This window comes from Canis aureus, chromosome 3, assembly GCF_053574225.1.
Source record: "Canis aureus isolate CA01 chromosome 3, VMU_Caureus_v.1.0, whole genome shotgun sequence".
Lineage (NCBI taxonomy): Eukaryota > Metazoa > Chordata > Mammalia > Carnivora > Canidae > Canis > Canis aureus.
Window position 1 is genome coordinate 24,769,264 of NC_135613.1, and position 17,332 is coordinate 24,786,595.

Below are 17,332 nucleotides of genomic sequence, written 5' to 3' on the forward strand. Positions count from 1 at the left end.
CCTGTAGGGGTGGGTTTCTCTTGGTTCTGTGCCGAGTGCGTTTGTTGGGTCAGTGCCAGTTTACTCCCCACCCGAAGAGCAAGTAGCTTGAAGCCCCAGCTGTGGCATGTGATGTGGACGCCCTGAGCACCTGCTATCCCTCATCACATGTAGAGCTCCCCCTCTGGCCTATTTCAGTTTCCTAAAAAATGGGAACCTTAGCCTGTTCTTTGCGTTGTCTTGTGTGCCTGTCATTAAGTCCCTGAAGATGAAGAAAACAGGTCCCTGTCCCTCCTTGCTCTATTTGGGGGAGGATTCAAGCAAGCTGTTGGCCGCCTACATGGCACAGGAGCCTGTGTGCTGGCTTTCTTCCTGCCAAGGTCACCAGTTGTCACCTGACCTCAAGTGTCCAGCCGCTCTGTGGGCACCTGGCCCCTTCCTGGAGACCCTGTCCTGCCATCTTGCGCTGGCCCTGGACACTGCAGGGTCACCTGGTCAGGCCTACCTGCAGGCTTCCATACCTCCGGAATGCCTATCCTCAGCTGCTTTCCCAGGAAAAGAGGAGAGCTGCTCATGGCATTTCACCAAAGCCTCTCAGCTGCTTCTGTGTTGCAGAATCTGCTGTTCTGTGTCTCTTCTCAGGGCTGGAAAAAGGCTTAGATTTCTTTTATTCCATCTAAACCAGGGGCAACCTTTGGCAAGGTACTCACCCAGCAGGACTGTGTGCCTGCGCAGGCCTGTGGCCCATGGCCCCTGGGGGCTGGCTGTTCACCTCGTTTTGATGCTCATTAGGTTCTGAGAGCCTCTGGAGGACACAGGTCAGGAGGTGTCCGCAGAGGCCTTCTCACAGTTGCGGGGTCAGCATCCCTCTGTGCTAGAGCCCAGAGCCTGGGCAGTAGTCAGGTAGTGCCCACGTGGAGGCGTGGAGTAGGGAGTCGAGGGCAGGACACTGTAGCCTGGGACAGAGTTGCCTTCCTACTACCTTCCTCGGCTAACACCTATAGCTGCTAACACCTGCAGCTGTGGGCCTCAGGGGCAGTCTCCAGACCACATGCAGTTCTAGAAATATGTGCACTGGCTCCTTGCAATCCAGAGAGGAGACCCTGGGAACAACCACGGAATGCCTTTGTTCTTAAAGAGTTCACTCAGGAGTGTTTTTGGGTGGGGGGTGGGGGTCAGCACCTCCACACCCGCAGTATAGATGAGAGCATCTGTGTCCTGTGCATGTGCAGCAGGCTGTATGATACGCAGCACCCCCAGTGTAGACAGACCCCAAAATGGGGCCTCATGGCAACAATGTGGTGTAGACATGCTCAAGCTTTGTGGTGTAAGCGGTGGGCTTACTGCCTGCAGGGCCAACTTCTGTACCACACAGTTGAGAGGGGGGTCCCTGAGCCATCCACACCCCCCTCTCCCAGCACACAGGTGGCAAGTTCAGGACTTTGCTGTGGGGGCCTAAGGTTGGCGATGCCGACTCCATGCAGATGAATGCAGGTTAGTTTGTTGCTTGAAAAAGAAGTGGGGGAGATCCCTGGGTGGCGCAGCGGTTTAGCGCCTGCCTTTGGCCCAGGGCGTGATCCTGGAGACCCGGGGTTGAATCCCACGTCGGGCTCCCGGTGCATGGAGCCTGCTTCTCCCTCTGCCTGTGTCTCTGCCTCTCTCTCTCTCTGTGACTATCGTAGATAAATAAAAAATTAAAAAAAAAAAAAAAAAGAAAAGAAAAGAAAAAGAAGTGGGACTTGGAGCAGCCTGGGTGGCTCAGCGGTTTAGTGCCACCTTCAGCCCACGGCCTGATCCTGGGGTCCTGGGATGGAGTCCCATGTCGGGCTCCCTGCATGGAGCCTGCTTCTCCCTCTGCCTGTGTTTGTACCTCTGTGTCTCTCATGAATAAATAAAATATCTAAAAAAAAATAAAGTGGGACTTAAAAGATTTGTTTCCGTGGGGATGTCTAGGGGGTTTTCAGTTGGTGAAGTGTCTGCCTTCGGCTCAGGTCGTAATCCCGGGGTCCTGGATGAAGCCCCACATCGGGGTCACTTTCTCAAATAAATCTTAAAAAGATGGGTTACTGTGATAACTGCTCCATGATGAGAAAAATCACCGATTCATGCCCAGAAAACACTGGAGCACTGTGCTCTGTGCCTCTCCCCAGGCAAGCAAGCATGGAGTGGAGGGGTGCAGGGGGCAGGGGGCATAGAATCTGCCTGGAGGGAATCTGCACAAGGCAGAAAACAGGGGTCAGGAGACAGGAGTCCTCCGGTGCAGGGGTACCACATCTCCCATGCAGCACCCTGCATACCCCTACACTGGGAGTCCTGCCTGCGGATGGGGGTCCTGTGGAGCTGGGTCTCATGCCTGCATGAGGCAGAGGAAGCACAGGGGACAGGTGTTCCAGGACAGGAGGGAAAGGCTCACCTTTGACCCTGCCTGGACCTCAGCCCCTCCACCCCCACGTGTCCCCAGTGCCCTGCTTGGGGGAGGGGGGTTGCTGACAGCATGAATCAGGCATTGGATGGGGTGAGGTCCTTGTTGAGAAGGTGGCCCCAGGCCAGCTGTGTCCCATCCCTGCAGCGTCTCTGAGGAGCACAGGGTCTGTGCTCTGTGGGCACACGCTCCTCCTTTGCTCTGGCTCGCACGCCCGGCCCCCGCCACCAACATCAGCAGCCTCCAAGGGACTCTGCTGGTCCCAAGTGGAAGCTCAGGGAAGTGGCTCCCGTTCTGGACATAGAGCCAGACAGTGGTCTCCCTGAGGCCACGCAGCACAGGACCTCCTGTCCCAGTCGTGAGTCACTCTGCTTTCCCTCCCACTCCTGCCCAGGCCCTGGGAGCAGATGGCAGGGGGTGGGTCAGTCTGGGGAAAGGAGGAGACAATTAGTTTCCAAATTAAAAGGTCTTAATTGGCGAGGAAAAAGTTGAAGACGCAGAGCGACCCCTCAGCTCAGTCCTGTGTGCGGCCCCTCCTGGAGAGGGCCGGTCGTGTACAAAGAGCATTTAATTAATTTATTTATTTCTTTACACATAACTGAAGTGATGTTACAGTACATAAGTTATTTACAACTGTGCAGTAATGTGTTGCAAAATAAATTATCTAGAAGGCAGCAAAAGTACATTGTGAATGTGTATAAAACTGTACAGCGTTTACGGGTACACTTTTTATATGATTATTGGCTCTGTAGTGTTTCAAGTTATGTTCTCAGAAAGAGAAACAAAATGCCCAAGATTAAAGGAAAAAATATACAAACCACGTGGATTTGACTCCATTAAAAACACAACCCAAGTCCTGTCCTGGCTCTGTGTCCATCTGTGGCGGGAGGGCGGCGCGGCCGGGCCCTGTCCCCAGCACAGTGTCCCAGCGGGACTGGCGCCCATGGCAGCAGGAGGGCCGCTGGGGCGGTGCTCTCCCTGCCCTCCGACCTGGAGGGCACTGTTTATGAGGGGTGGACGCCTTAATTTTATTTTTTAGTTGATCAGAATGGAACAAGAAATTTTAAAAACACTCGGTTCTGCAGCTCCTGAAATGCCTGTGCAGACGGCTGGAGAGCAGACCCCCGGGCCGCTGTGTCCGCCTGTGCGTCCCCGCGGTCTTCTCGGCCTCCCGCGGCAGCTGTTAGAAAAGAGACTTGCTCCAGGGAGCAAAGTGCGGGGTCTCTCCCTGGGTGTCCCCACCTGAGGGACGAGGTCTCCTTCCCCAGCCCCGGATGTGGCAGCAGCGCCGGGCAGACATGTGTGGCCCTCGCCTGTGTCCTGTGTGGCCGTCCTGCGGTGCGTCAGGCTGGCAGAAGCACGAAGTCGTCATTGACATCGACCATGGGCACGTAGAAGGAGGGCACCTCGTTCACGCACAGGGATTTGTGCCCTGCAGGGTCCAGCTCCTGGACCTTCAGCTGCCACTCCATCCTCTGCACAGCGTTGAGGGCTGCGGCCTCGTGCTGTTGCCGCATCAGGAGACACGTCTGCGCGGGAAACACAGCAGGTGAGGGGAGCTGAGGCCAGACCCCGGCCACCCCCCGCGGCTCCCATGCCCCGCCCCAGCTTCACAGCAGCATCTGACTATGAATTCTAGCTGCTGTTCTTTTCCGTTTCATTTTACAATTACTTAGGGCTGGTGATTTCTGTTTCACTTGCAGTAGAAATTATGCCATTTTAAAAATGTATTTTTAAGAAGGCTCCACACCCATTGTGGGGCTTGAACTCATGACCCCAAGATCGAGTTGCGTGCTCCACCCGCCGAGCCAGCCAGATGCCCTGAAATCACGTCTTTTAAAAGTGAACATTAAAAAAAAAGGGGGTTTCAAGCATTTAGTATTTGGGGGTATCCTCTCAGGTCCTAAATAATGGTGGTGGTACCATCAGGGTGTGATACTAAGTATCCCGTGTCAAGTAGGAAGAAAACTGAAACCTGAAATAATGTCTCTGACGGGATTCACTGAGCAGGGACAGGACGGGATGCGGCACAAATGGACCTGGGTCGGACGCGGTTTGAGCAGAGGGTGGCTGTGAGCAGTCTGACGTCACCGTGTGGCTCGTCTTGTTTCTCAGATGTGTGCAAAAGCACTGAGGGTGGTGGAGTATCACAATGTCTAGTTTCCCTTAAAATAATTCAGTTAAAGTGTGTTGAGGGGATCAAGGCATAAGCCCTCCTCCATCTGTAGCCTTCTGGAAACAAATCACTGTGCGCTGCAGCGTGGTGGCCAACTCTCCAAATCTGTGCAGACTCAGTGTATTTCATCCGTTTCTTTTTCTTTTTTTAAAAGGTGTTTGTTGAGAGTGCATGCACCAGTGGGAGGAGGGGCAGAGGGAGACAGACTCCCACGCAGACTCTGTGCTGAGCGTGGAGCCCGATGCAGGCAGGGCTCGATCCCACGACCCTGAGATCAGGACCTTAGCCGAAACCAAGAATTGGATGCTCTACTGACTGCGCCGCCCCTCCCCCCGCGGCGCTCCTCCATTTCTTCTGTTCACTCTTTTCTTACGGTTTTGTAAGTGCCTCATGTTAAGGGCACTGGACTCCTGGGCTCTTAATGTATAACGTCTAACTCAAACGTGGTCAAGACGACCGTCTCCGGCTACAGGAAAGCCTTCCCTGCGCAGCCCTGCAGCCCAGGCCGGCCCAACTGTGCGCCATCACCCTGGAGCTTCCCAGGGACCAGCCCAGGGCCATGGACGCCACAAGGGCTCCTTTCTCTCTGCTCTGGGCTCTGTCTACTCCGCACAAGCACCTCCCCGTGTGCACTGCTGTGGCGCTGTCGTGGTCACAGGTCCAGGAGGGAAGGGACACAGGTTAAGGCTGGCATCCTGGAAACACTCTTCCTCTCCAAGAACAGGTACCCCCAGGGGGTGGGGATGGAGCCCCAGAGCTTTAATGAGAAGAGCAAGTGCGGCCCTCCAGGCCCTGCCTCCTGGAGCTTTCTGGGGGTGGCGCTGACCCTAGTATTAGTTCTGGAAATGGCAGTTCAGTTCCTTGGCTGGTGACCCTAGCACCTGCAGGTGAGGACGGGCTTCTTACTTGCTAATCTTTCTCTATCTCCCACCCATCCTCTGGCCTGCTGCACTGGTCAGCACATCCAGAGCAGTGGTGCTGGGTGCATGCTGTGACCTTTGAGGAGGGCTCAAGGTGGGGTCCCACAGAGGTCTGACCGCCAGCTGGTGACAGGAGCTGCTCCCCGCACACCTGGACAGGAGGGAAGACACTCTAAGGAAGCAACATGGGGGCGGGGAGACCTCAGCTCCCTGAAAGTATCAGCTGGGCTCAGAGGGTCCGACACTGTCACTTCCAAACAGGGAACCCAGCAGCAGCCCACCCGCCCCCCACCCCCTACACCTGCTGGGACCCCCAGCCCAGGCGCAGCTCAGGGGCCAGAGGCCCTCACCTTCATGCGGTCATACTTGTCGTCCACGTCCTGCAGCCAGGAGATGAACTGGCGGGCATTGAACCGGTCACGCACAGACTTGTTCTCGTCCCCCTACAGGAGAGAGAAATGTGGACACTGGGTTGGGAAGAGCCAGGAGAGGGCACCCATGCTGGCACCTCAAACCGTCTCTCAGGTGGAGAGTGAAAGCCACAGCTTTCACTGGGTCTTTCAGGGTCCCCATGGGCAATCCTGTTCAGGACTGACCAGCATGACCCTCCCTGTGCTCCCCCGCAGGAGGCTGCTACATGGGCGGGTGGGAGTACAGGCTTGGCACAGACATGGGCACCATCTCCCTTGGGGGCCATCCGGAGGGACACCCTAAGGCCTCAAGGAGCACATATTTTCACTTCTTTGTAACTGTCTTTGAAAAGGACTGTGAACGGCCCGAGTTGGCTCCACACAGCAGACAGTGCCAACTTGATGTCACAGTCCTCATGTACAGTGGCACCTGTGCCCTGGGAAGAGTCTACAAGCAGGTAAGCCTTAGGCCAGAGGGGCAGCCAGCTTGGTGGTTTCACCGGCCCCTGCAGTCGGGGCCTTCTGTGTGACCAGCACTTGTCAGAGTCTCTCCCTGCGGCCCCATGCAGCCCCTGGGAGCTGAGCGCAGGCCCTGTACCAGATGTGTGGGCAGGCCTGCTGTGGCTGGACTCCTCCCTTACGCTCAGAAGCAGCTCCTAGGGTCACCAGGATCAGCTCCCAGGGTCACCAGGATCCTTGCTAATCCCTGAAGTATCCTTCAGCCCCTGACCTCGTGATTTTATGGTTGATGGACTACTGCTTTGCTCCAGGCAAAACTTGTCCTATTACATGGTATGTTAAATGGGGAAACTTTATTTAAAGTAGGTTCCATGGCCAATGCGGGGCTTGAACTCACGATCCTGACAGGAAGGGTGGCACGTTCTACCGACTGAGCCAGCCAGGCTTCCCTGGGGGGCAGAAATTTTTAAGATCTATCCTTAAAGACTGTACATAAGTAAATGGAAAATCCTAATCTCTAATTAAAAAAAAAAAACAAACCCACCAACATCTACACACAGCCAACCCGAGAATGCTGCTCACAAGCCTGGGGTGCAGCGGGAGCTCACGCTGGCTCATGGGGCACCGGGGGTTATGAAGGTGCACAGCAGTGTTTGGGTCTGCCCCCACACCATATTCATGTGGACTCGGCCCTAAGTGACACACGCTGGGTGGATTATAAGAAGTCACGATGGTTGCTGGGGAAAAGAAATAGTCTGACCTCCAGTGTGAGTGCGGGTTGCAGCAGGATGTGGAGAAGCAGTGGGCTTGGGATGGAGGAGGGGGAGGGACACCAGAGTCTGCTCTATGCGGTTTGATCTCACACATGTCTGTGGACAGCTCAGCACTGGGAGTGAGCTCGCCAGGCTCCTGACGGCATAGGCACGCTGGCGCAGGCACAGTCCTACAACCATGGCAGGGGCAGTGGGAGGAAGGCTGGCCACCTGGAGTGGACAGAGCAGGACTGCACTGGGGCCTGGGTGTCACCAAGGCAGAAGCACAACCATGGGCTCTGACGCTCCTTGGCCCTCAGCTGCAGGATTGTGCTGTGCCCCTGGCCACACAGGACAGGCCTTCCCTGGGGCAGACCCCTGAAGCAGCAGGTCTAGGTACAACTCACCCTAATTGTTCGTTTGAGAGGAAAATATTAGTGACTTTAAGTGACAGACTGTACTCACTGAGGCCCACGAGGACTGTGGAATGGAGTCATGCGTACTGCTGTCTGGTGGCCCTAGGGCCGAGACTGAATGAGACCAGGTGGGAAACAGGAGAGGAGTGCCCAGCCCAGGTGGCCACCAACCTGACTTTCCAGAGGCATGTTATAGACCTCAGAGTCGAGCAGCATGGTGCAGGCGCTGAATGGCACTGCCTGGTTCGCGATGGTCCTCGCCGCCCGGCAGTGAACCCGCAGGATCTCCTGCTCGCAGGAGACAATGAGCTTCTCCTATAGGAGAGGAGCTGGATGAGCTAGGACTCATGTGGGCCAGATGTGCCCCGACCCCAGGCCCCATGCCCACCTCTTACCCGCTCGATGCTGTGCTGCAGACGCAGCTTCCCCCGCACAGCCTCCTGCTGCTTGAACAACTCCTTCAGGGGCTCCGCCAGGGAGGGAGGGGGCGCAATCTGCAATCATGGGGGCAGGGGGTTGGTGGGGCTGTGAACCAGGAACACCCAACCCATGCTCTGCCGCCCTCTCTGTACAGCCTGGGTGCCCTGCACCATGGTGACAGGCAGGGGAAACTTAGCTTTCTTCTAGGAAGAAAGATGTGAATCCCAGTGGAAAATAAGCAGAGATTACACAAACTACAGGGACCCCTCCTGTTCTCCGTTTCCCAAACTTCCCATGATGATCATGGTACTGTTTTGAAAACTAAAGTTTAAACAAAAAACAACCAAACATCTCACTGAACAGAAATCTCAGGCCAGATTTTTCCAAATCTAGTAACCCAGGGGATTAAGCAGCCCCTCAGGACAAACAGCCTCGGTCTCTTGCCCAGGGTATCCTGGAATAGGGAAGAGTCATGCTGGGACGTCCTACTGGGGTCAAATCTAGCTGTTCCCACTACCCACCCCCAGCTACCCCAAGAGCTGGCCTGAGCTGTGCAGGGAGAGGGGTGGCCCAGGTGCCACACCTCCCACTGCCTCACCCTGTGAACCTGACACTCAGAGCCACTTGTCCTGGATCAGAAGGCCCTGGATGTCAGTCCTGGTCAGCTGTGCTTTGTGCTTAGAGGGGAGCCAGCTCAGCAGCTTTGAAAGCACCCTCGTCCAACGTGACCCCCTCTGGGGGGTTCCCACTCAGACTAGCCCTGTGGGCTGTGTGCCTGGGCCTTCTTTAGGAGGGCCTCATGGCATAAAGAAGTTTCAGCCTTTCTTCAAAGTGTGCTGGCTCCCCTCTCCCCCCCAAAAAAGCAGCAGTTCACGGGTGCAGGGTGAGAACAGCCACCTGGGCTGAGATCCTGGAAAGCAGAACAGAGGAAGGCTGAAGTCTGGCTGTGTTGTGCAAAGAGGAGGCAGGAGCCCACGCAGGGGAAGCCGTGAGGGGCAAGATGTGTGATTAATGGCTCAGATGTGGACTTGAAGGGGTTAGGAGGTGGTGTGCATGGTAGGGCGTGGATGGGTCACGTCTGCACAGACACGGGGTCACCAGGTACCAGTGGAGGACAATCAGACGCCAGGGGAATGCAGAGAGGGAGAAGAGGGCTCTGGGTGCAGTGCCTACAGGTGGGCTTGGGAGGCCTGAGGATAGCCCTCTGCATGGAGAAGCCTGGGAGACCCACGGAGGGTACACCTCGGGGAGGTGGGAAGGGCCCTCGTGGAAGGAGAGGTCTGGCTTTGAGGCAGCAATGTGGGGCTACTGGGAACCAGCACAGAAGTGTGGCAGGGCTCAGAGGGGCCAGGCCCTTATGTCCCTGGGGTGGTAAAGGGGTGAGACAGACCCTCGAGGGTCAAGAAGCAGTACTGCTGCATAGGTGTGCCTGACGAAGGAGGAGGGCCATCCAGGGTGAGGAGAGAGGACACTGGGGGGGTAGGGGGGGGTGCAGTGCACAGGGTGCAGTCACAGCAGGCAGAGAGCTGGGTGGAGGTGGACAGCACACAGGCACCAACTGAGGACCTCGCGGAGCAGACGCAGGACAAATGATGAGTGACAGAGCCGAGCGAGCAGGTCTCCTGAGCCAGAGGGGCTCTGCCAGCAAGGACCACTGAGCGGGAGGCTGGTCCCAGGAGGCAGCAGCCCAGGCGCCCCAGCCCTGCTACTCACCACGGGGATGTGCAGCTTGCTGAGTGGCTTGCCGTCCAGGAGGTAGGAGCCCGTGTAGGTGACGTACTCGGCGTAGCACTGGGGTGCCTGAGGGGTGATGTAGCAGAGGATCTTGCGCTTCTCCTCGATCTTCTTTCTGATCTGCAGGTATTCAAAGTACGGGTTGGACCTGTCGCTGTGGTAGGGCTCGATGTCGTCCAGCTTGATGGCGTCCACGATGGCAGCCAGGGTCTGCTGAATCACTTCCCGTGTCTGCTGCGTGGACGTGTTCATCTGCTGCTGCAGCTGCTGACTGGAGCGCTGGAAGCGGCGCTTGCGTGGGTGCTGGGCCTGGGGGTCATCCTCCTCACAGCAGCGGCCCTTTGCTCTGGGGGCAGGGGCAGGGGCGGGCTCCTTCTCCGAGGGAGGTGAGCTCTGCTTGTTCTGATTGGCTAGCATCTGAGCCCGGTTCCTGGTCATGCGCTGGGGGATCTCCTCTACTTTGGGCGCCTTTGGGGCTTCAGCTGCAGGTTTGGGTTCTGGTTCTGTCACTTCAGGCTGGACGCTGCCCAGAGGCCCCTCGAGACTGGCACTATCCAGGGGGCCTGCCCCATCCACTGCATGTGCCTGGGCCATACCATCCACAGGGGTGTCAGGCACACTGTGGGATGCGGCTGTGAGATCCTGGCCCTCGGCCTCCTCCTCTCCACTCCCTGGTGGAGGCTGCTCCAACGGTGCTGCCGCGGGCCCCAGGCTGGAGTCTGAGTCCTCGGGGACCCTACCCTCTGACACGGTGCCTGCTTCTACCGTGGCTTCCAACATTGCATCTGGCTGGGGCTCCTCAGGGGGCTCGGGCTCAGTGGGGAGCCGGGGGGCCACCGAGTCAGGAGGCAGCACAGGCTGTTCCTCGGCAGCTGATGCAGGGATGTCTCCACCACTGGGGACTACAGGGGGCCCTGCAGGGGCATCTTCAGGAGGAGCCAGGGCAGTCTCTTCTACAGGTTCTGTTTCAACATCAGAAACATCTTTAGCTTGAAGAGGGGGGAGCTCTGGCAACGAAAAAGGCCCAAGATCTAAGTCGTCTTCAGAGTTGGGGAATCCATCAGGCCAGGGCACTGGCTCCACCTGGCTGAGCGCCGACAGGTCATGCCCATTTTCCAGGAAGTTACTTTCTATGGGCCCCAGAGCCTCCACCTGAGTCACCGTGGTCAAACACGAAGGCTCCGCGGCCACATCGGCAGGTGCTTCTGGAAGCGGTTTGCAATTGGTAAAGAAAGGTTCCAGCCTGGAAGCAGCGGCAAAGGGGGCTGGCTCCTCTGGGGTGGAGACGGAGGCTGGGACAGCCTCTACCTCATCACCCTTGGCGCCCTCAAGTCCAGGCTCAGTGGCTGACAGAGGGTACGCGTCAGGGGAGCCTGGGTAAGGGGGCTCTGTGGTGCCAAAGGGCCCTGGGGCAGCAGGGTGGAGGGCCTCAGTGGGGCAGAAATGCTGCGGGGACTCTGGGAGCCGCTGTGGGGACTTGAGCAGAAGGTCCGGCCCAACAGGCCAGCTGACAGGGTTCTCAGGGGCGCCCCCAATCAGACTGCAGGAGAGGCCCTGCTCTGAGGCCGCCGGATGTGCCCACTCGACGGGTTCCTCCGTGATGACCGTGCTGAAGGGGCCCTCATCCAGTGGCTCCAGGTAGCTGGGCTCTGGGGGGATGATGGCGGCAGTGGCCTGCTGGTCCTCTGTGGCATCCAGGGGAATGCCCAAATCAGGGGGAAGGGCTCCCTCCATGGATGGGGCCAACAGTTCATCTCTGTGCGGAGGGGGGGACTTTGCTTGTAAACCAGAGAAGGCACCCTCTGGGGAGGGGGTGACGTTGACCACAGCTGCGGGTGGGCAGTGCAGAGCATCTGCTTTGGGGGAGGGGATGCCATAGTCTGGGGAGTAGTACCCCGGAGACAAGCAGGCGAACTTCTCGGCAGGACCCGGGGGCCCAGGGGCCTTGTCCTCCAGGTGTTGGCCTGGTGAGTCATAACTGGATGCCGTGGGCACGCTCTGCTGTCTGAACAGCTTGTCCCCAGTGCTGAACTCTTCCTCAGGGGTTCTCCTGATATCGACAGAGACCGAACGATAAAGGCTCGTGCACAACGGCCTTGTGGGCGTCTGGCTTGCGGTCTCTGAGATCCCGCTTGCTGCCACTGAGAACCTGTCGAAGAAGGATGGGGAGCAGGCGCTGGTGGATGTACTGGACACAGGCTGAGGGTCTGTGCAGTCGAACATGAGGTCAGAGTAGTCATCAGCACTGCAGGACGGCGTCCTGGGCGTGTGCATGGCCTCCTCATAGCTGGGGCATGACACCACGGAGGCAGGCGTGGGGACCCCAGTGGGCCGGCCTTGGTCAGGCCTGGGAGATGCAGGCAGAACCTCTTTCATGTGTGGCCCTGCCAACCAGTCCCTGGTGTCCACAGCTGGCCCTGGGTGGGGCTTGTTCTCGGGAGCTGCTGGAGCGGGAGCAGACTCCCTGAGCTTCTTGTCCTTCAGGGCGGGGTCCAGCGCCAGCGGCTTCTTTGGAGGGACATCCAGGCTCTTCTTCCGTGCGTCCTCAGCTGGCTTCATCCTCTCCTTGAGCTTTGGGTCTCCAGACCTGTGCCTCATCTTCTCCATCTGCTTCATCCTCTCCTTATGCCGCTTGTGGCGCTCCTCGACCTCCAGGTCCTTCTGGGAAAGCATGCGCTCGAAACTGGTCATCATCAGGTCGCCATCACCCAGCAGCTTTTCTCTGGGCCGGGCGTCTCTCTTGCCCGGGTCTCTGGACACTGGCAATTTCTCGCCGTTGCTGACTTTTGCCGGGTCACCCTTCTCTTTCTCCGGATTGTCCTTGAACTTCTCCTTCAGTCTGGCCTCGCTGAGTTTCAGGCTGTCCTCCCTGGACCTGTCTCGGAGCGGGTTTGGGGGTGCATCCTTGTCTCTCGCCGCAGGCCTCTGCTCGTCCTTGTGATGCCGCAGGAGCCCATCCCCGTGCCTGTCCCTGTGCTTCTCCCGCTCGTCCCTCCACTTCTCCCGGTGCTTCTCTCTCCTCCTCTTCTCCTTGAGGGCACTGGCAGCACTCGACCCATAGGGCTTCAGCTCCTTCTCTATTTTCTTGGACGGCTCTCTTTCAGAATCATTTTTCTCCTTCTTCTCTGTGGAGAAGAGCTCAAGGGCTTTCTCTAACCCGTCCTCTGTGTCAGCTTTTGCGCCATAAGGGAGCCCGTAAGCATCAGCATCAGAGAAGTCCTTATCATACTGGATGGGGTCCTTCCTGCCACCGGAGTCCTTGTAGTCATCGCTCTTTTCTCTCTTCTCAGATTTGTCTTTCTTGACTCTCTCTCGATCGTGGCTTTTCTTGGACGAAGATGAAGAGTGTCTGTGCCTCTCCTTGTCCTTGACCTTGTCCTCGGTGGGCTCCGTGAAGGACACCTCTAGGAGGGCGCTGAGGCCAGGCTCCTGCCCACGGTCAGTGAAGCTGTCCGAGGACACCTCACTGGCCTTATCATTGGAGTCCTCCCTGTAGGCGTGCAGGGCCTCCTCTTCCAGCTTCTCCAGCAGGCTTTTCTCAGCCTCGGCACTCCTTGATGCCTTCCTGTCACGGCAGTGCTCCTTGTCCGGCCTCTCCCGGTGCCGGCCCTTGGTCTTGTCCTCGGCAACAGGCCTCCTCTCCACCTTCTCCGGGGGCTTCTGTTTGTTCTTCTTCTCCTGTGTGGAGTCCACCGATGTGCGGTCCTTCCTGTCCTTGTACTTCTCTGCAGGCTCTTTCTCCTTTTTGTCCTTGTGCTTCTCGGGAACTTTCTCTCTCTTGTCCCTGGCCCCATCTGGAGCTCCCTTCTCCTTTTTCTTCTCTCGGAGTTCCCGGTCCTTCTTGTCTGTGTGCTGCCGCTCAGCAGAGTGCTTCCGGGGCCGCTCAGTGTCTGTGGGGCCATCTGCCCGCGCCACATCACCGGCCTCTCCGAGCCTGAGTGCGCTGGCCGCGTACTCATCTTTCTCGTCCTCACTCTCGTCAGTGAAGATGTCTGCGATATACCAGCTCTTCTCCTTACCCTTCTTCTCGTCTTTCTTCTCAGGGAAGTCCTCGGAGAGCAGCCCAGGGAAAGTCTTCTCCCTTTTCTCCTTAACTTGGTCGAGAGATGCTTTCCTCTCCTTGTCTTTGCCGTGTGTATCTTTATGCTTCTCCTTGGCATCTTTTTTCTCTTTGAAACATTTATCAAATTCCTTGTCCTTCGGACATTTCTCAAGGATAGACTTTTCACTTTTATCTTTGTCGCCGGACTTGTCTCTGTATTTATCCCCCTTCCCTCTGTCCTTCTTCTCCTTCTCTCGGGCTGGATGGAGCCTTTCCCAGGGCTCTAGGCCCTTTCCAAAGTCGCAGTCAGGCCTGTCCTTGAAGCCAGCCTCACCCGCCAGCTCCTTGAGCTCCTCGCGGTATGCCTCATCGGGCTTAGCCCGGCCATCCCTCCGCTCCTTGATACTCTCAAGGGGGTCCTTCCTGTCCCGTCCACCCTCGGCAGATTCCCTCCTCTTCTTGTCCTTCTCGGGGAGGCAGCTGGTGACGCCTTTGTGCTTCTCCATTGGCTCCTTCCTCCTCTCGCAGCTCTTGTCCAGACATTCCCTGTCCTTCTTCCTGAAGAAGGCATCCCTGTCATTCCGCTTGTCCCCATAGTCTCGCTTCTCGCGGCCCCTGTTCTCTCGCTTCTTATCCTTGCTGTCCTCTTTGACTGTCTCCAGGATTAGCCTGGCCACAGGGTCACTCTTCACATCCCTGTAGTCCGTCACTGGAGAGTCCCAGCTGTCATCCCCTTTGAAGTCGAAGGAGGAGTCGGACAAGTCAGAAAACCACCTGTCCTGTTGGTCATCAGAGAGGCTGAACTTGGTGTCTTCGTTCTCCAGAAACTGACTTTTGTTACAGTATTCATCAAAGGCGGACGAGTCTTCCTTATAAACCTTTTCTTTTTTGAGTTTTTCTTTCTCTTCTTTGAAAGTCTTCTCCTTCTCCTTTGAAAGTCTGTCCTCCTTAAAGTCATTCTTTTTCTCTAACTTTGAGGGCCTGTCTTTGGACTTTTTCTTCCTTTCCTCTTTGTACAGTCGCAGTTTTTCCTCTTTTGGAGACTTTTCCTTCACTAATTTCTCCTTTTCTGCTTTATTCAAGCGCTCCTTCTCTTCTCGGAAAGACCTGCTCATATCTTTGATTCTTCTCAGGGATTTTTCATCCTTGGAAACCTTGAGCATCTCGTCTTTGAAGAGCCACTCCTTCTCCTCTGCCTTTACTTTGCCAAGTCTCTCCTCCTTCTTGAGATGCTCCCGGTCGTGCTTCAGGGCTTTCAGCTTGTTGTCGTTGGAAACGTCGTTGTCCAGAAGGATGGCCTTATCCGACCTCTGCTTTGAGTCCTCATACTCATACGTGAAGCTCTTCAGCTTAAGCTCCTGACCAGCCGAGCACAGCCCCTTCTCCTTGTTTTTGTGTTTGTGTTTCGTTTTGTGTTTCTTGACAACTTTGCCCTCCTTGTCCAGCTTGGGAATGGCACCATCCACGCTGGTGTGAAAAGAGTTCTTCTTCTCTGACAGCGTGCTCTGCAGGCCACCCCTCTTCCTATGCTCCTGCTTCTTCCTCACGGGCTTCAGCGACTCCACACTGGAGCCGTCAGAGGAGCAATCAGACTCGCTCGTCAGTCTCGTCCTTGTGGAGTCTGATAAAGAGCTGACCTCCGACCAGGCAGGAGAGGAAATGGTTTTCCAATTGTCTGTCCGCCAGTGCTTGGCGTGTGGGTCTGCATGGCTGGGGTTATGCTTCTGGGCAGCAGAGCTCCCGTGAGACGAGGTGGAGGAGGCAGACAGGGAGCTGAACAGGGAGGGGTCCTTCAGCACCAGCGGGGACTCCTTGAGGCAGCCGGAGCTCCCCACCGAGTCCCCGTCGTCCTCGCCGCTCTCTGAGGACTCGCTCTCTGACTCTGATGAACAGAACTTGTCATTCCTCTTCCCAAATCGCACTTCTTTGCCTTTTGTTTCTTTCTTTCGCTTCTTTTTCACTTTATTTTTTTCCTTCTGCTGCTTGGAGTTGGAAGGTTCCCGTGTTTTGTTACTGGGCAGGATCGTGTGTGCCGAAAGCCTCAGCTTCTCTCCTGTCCCCACAGTGACACCAACGTCCTCCTCATCCGACGTGTCTGACAAGATGCGATGAGCCGCTTTCTTTGGTGCTATTGTGTTATTTTTAGTGTAACTTTTCACTTCCATTTTGGGTATAGAAATAAAACTATTTGATTTAGTTTCTTTTCTGTAATCCTTTTTCAGTAAGTGTTTGTCATCTACTGGAGGGACTCTGTCTTGCTCATCATCCTCATCAAACTCGTACTCGTCCTTGACAGGTGTCACAGTTTTCTGGGGCTCCGGGTTCTTAGCCTTGTGCTTCAGGCCTTTCTCAAATTCAGAGTCTGTGTTATTGCCATCAACGGAGCTAGAAGGTGCGAATGACGGGGCGTCCTCCTCCTCTGAGCTCTCTGCTGGGAACAGGGAGGAAATGGTCAGAGGCAGATTCACAGCAACTGCGCAGGACATGCGCAGGGAGAGTGCTTTGTGTGTGAGGCCTGGGCTGCCCTTGGCCGGGGGAAGGAGAGCTCTTCACCAGATTTAGTAGATTTAGTGATGTGGAAGGCTGACCCCAGGCAGCAGGAAGTCAGAGAGAGGCTTGTGTGAAGGCAGGGCCGGCATATACAGAGCCAGCCCATAGTACTGTTGGCAAGGAAACCCCAGAGACAGGGTCTGGGCAGTCCAGAAGCTCCTTTATAAGCACAGGTGTCTACAGAGGCAGGGAGGCCCACTGTGCCCATATGGTTTCTGGCGCCCTGTGGCACTGGGAGGCCCATGCCCTGCACCCCCACCCCAGCTGACACACATAGCATGGCACCCAAGTCACTGACCGGTTGAGCTCTCCTCACTGGACGTGTAGGTTCCCTTGCCCAGCAGGAGATTCACCATGGTTGGGGAGTTGGCCACCTTTAGTGGCGTCTCGCCTTTTCTGTTGCTCTGCTGAGGGTTTCCTCCATAGCGTAACAACAGCTTCACCACCTACAAAACAGCAACAGGCATATCAGGGAGCTTTCTGACAGACACAAAGCACACCACCATCTGGGTGAAACTGCAGCCCATTCAGAGAGCCTTGTGCTGAACCAGAGAGCAGCGCTCCGTCCCCATGGCTGAGGACCAGAAGCCGTCTGTGTACACTACACAATCCGGCGGGGTCTCTGAGCCGGAGCCTCTCCTGCAGGAAAGACCCTAGCGGTGTCCCACCCCATTTCAAGCTCTCCACTGCAGAAGTCCTCCCCGCTCTCCATGGGGTCCCCACACCCCCAGAATCTCCTCATATGTGCACTCCCTTCCCGCCAATGATGAGCTGCCATCCGGCAGGGTTGACGGGGAGTGGGCACGTTCTGAAAGTTTTGGGGGAGGGAAAGGTGTGACAGAATAGAGGAAACAAAGACCAAGCTTCCGTAAGCAGGTTTATTTTGGGTTTTCATTTATTTTAGAAAAGATCGCCTCTTCCATGCTTTGTGTTACATTGAGTAAGGACGGTCCTGTGAATAATAAACATGCAGGGTGACATTTCAGCAGCTCTGTCCAACTGTCTACACCTGTGCTTTACACGTGGGGGACAGCCACTCCCTGGACTCAAGT

General features: G+C 56.4%; 1 protein-coding gene across 10 annotated transcripts in view; it reads right to left on the reverse strand.

The window, feature by feature from the left end:
* Window positions 1–2,967: 2,967 nt before the first annotated feature.
* ANKRD11 (ankyrin repeat domain 11) overlaps window positions 2,968–17,332 on the reverse strand; it is a 190,755-nt gene continuing 176,390 nt past the window's right edge. For 7 of the 10 annotated variants that reach the window (XM_077891162.1, XM_077891159.1, XM_077891168.1 and 4 more), the window contains 6 exons: window positions 16,579–16,726; window positions 9,668–16,161; window positions 7,930–8,028; window positions 7,706–7,849; window positions 5,848–5,940; window positions 2,968–3,930 (listed from right to left, as the gene is read on the reverse strand). In XM_077891162.1, coding sequence (XP_077747288.1) covers window positions 3,745–3,930; window positions 5,848–5,940; window positions 7,706–7,849; window positions 7,930–8,028; window positions 9,668–16,161; window positions 16,579–16,726 — 7,164 coding nt within the window. In that variant the 3' untranslated portion in view covers window positions 2,968–3,744. Of the gene's footprint in view, window positions 3,931–5,483; window positions 5,649–5,847; window positions 5,941–7,705; window positions 7,850–7,929; window positions 8,029–9,667; window positions 16,162–16,578; window positions 16,727–17,332 lie in introns of all 10 variants that reach the window. The other 3 variants (XM_077891165.1, XM_077891169.1, XM_077891167.1) reach the window with 2 other exon arrangements.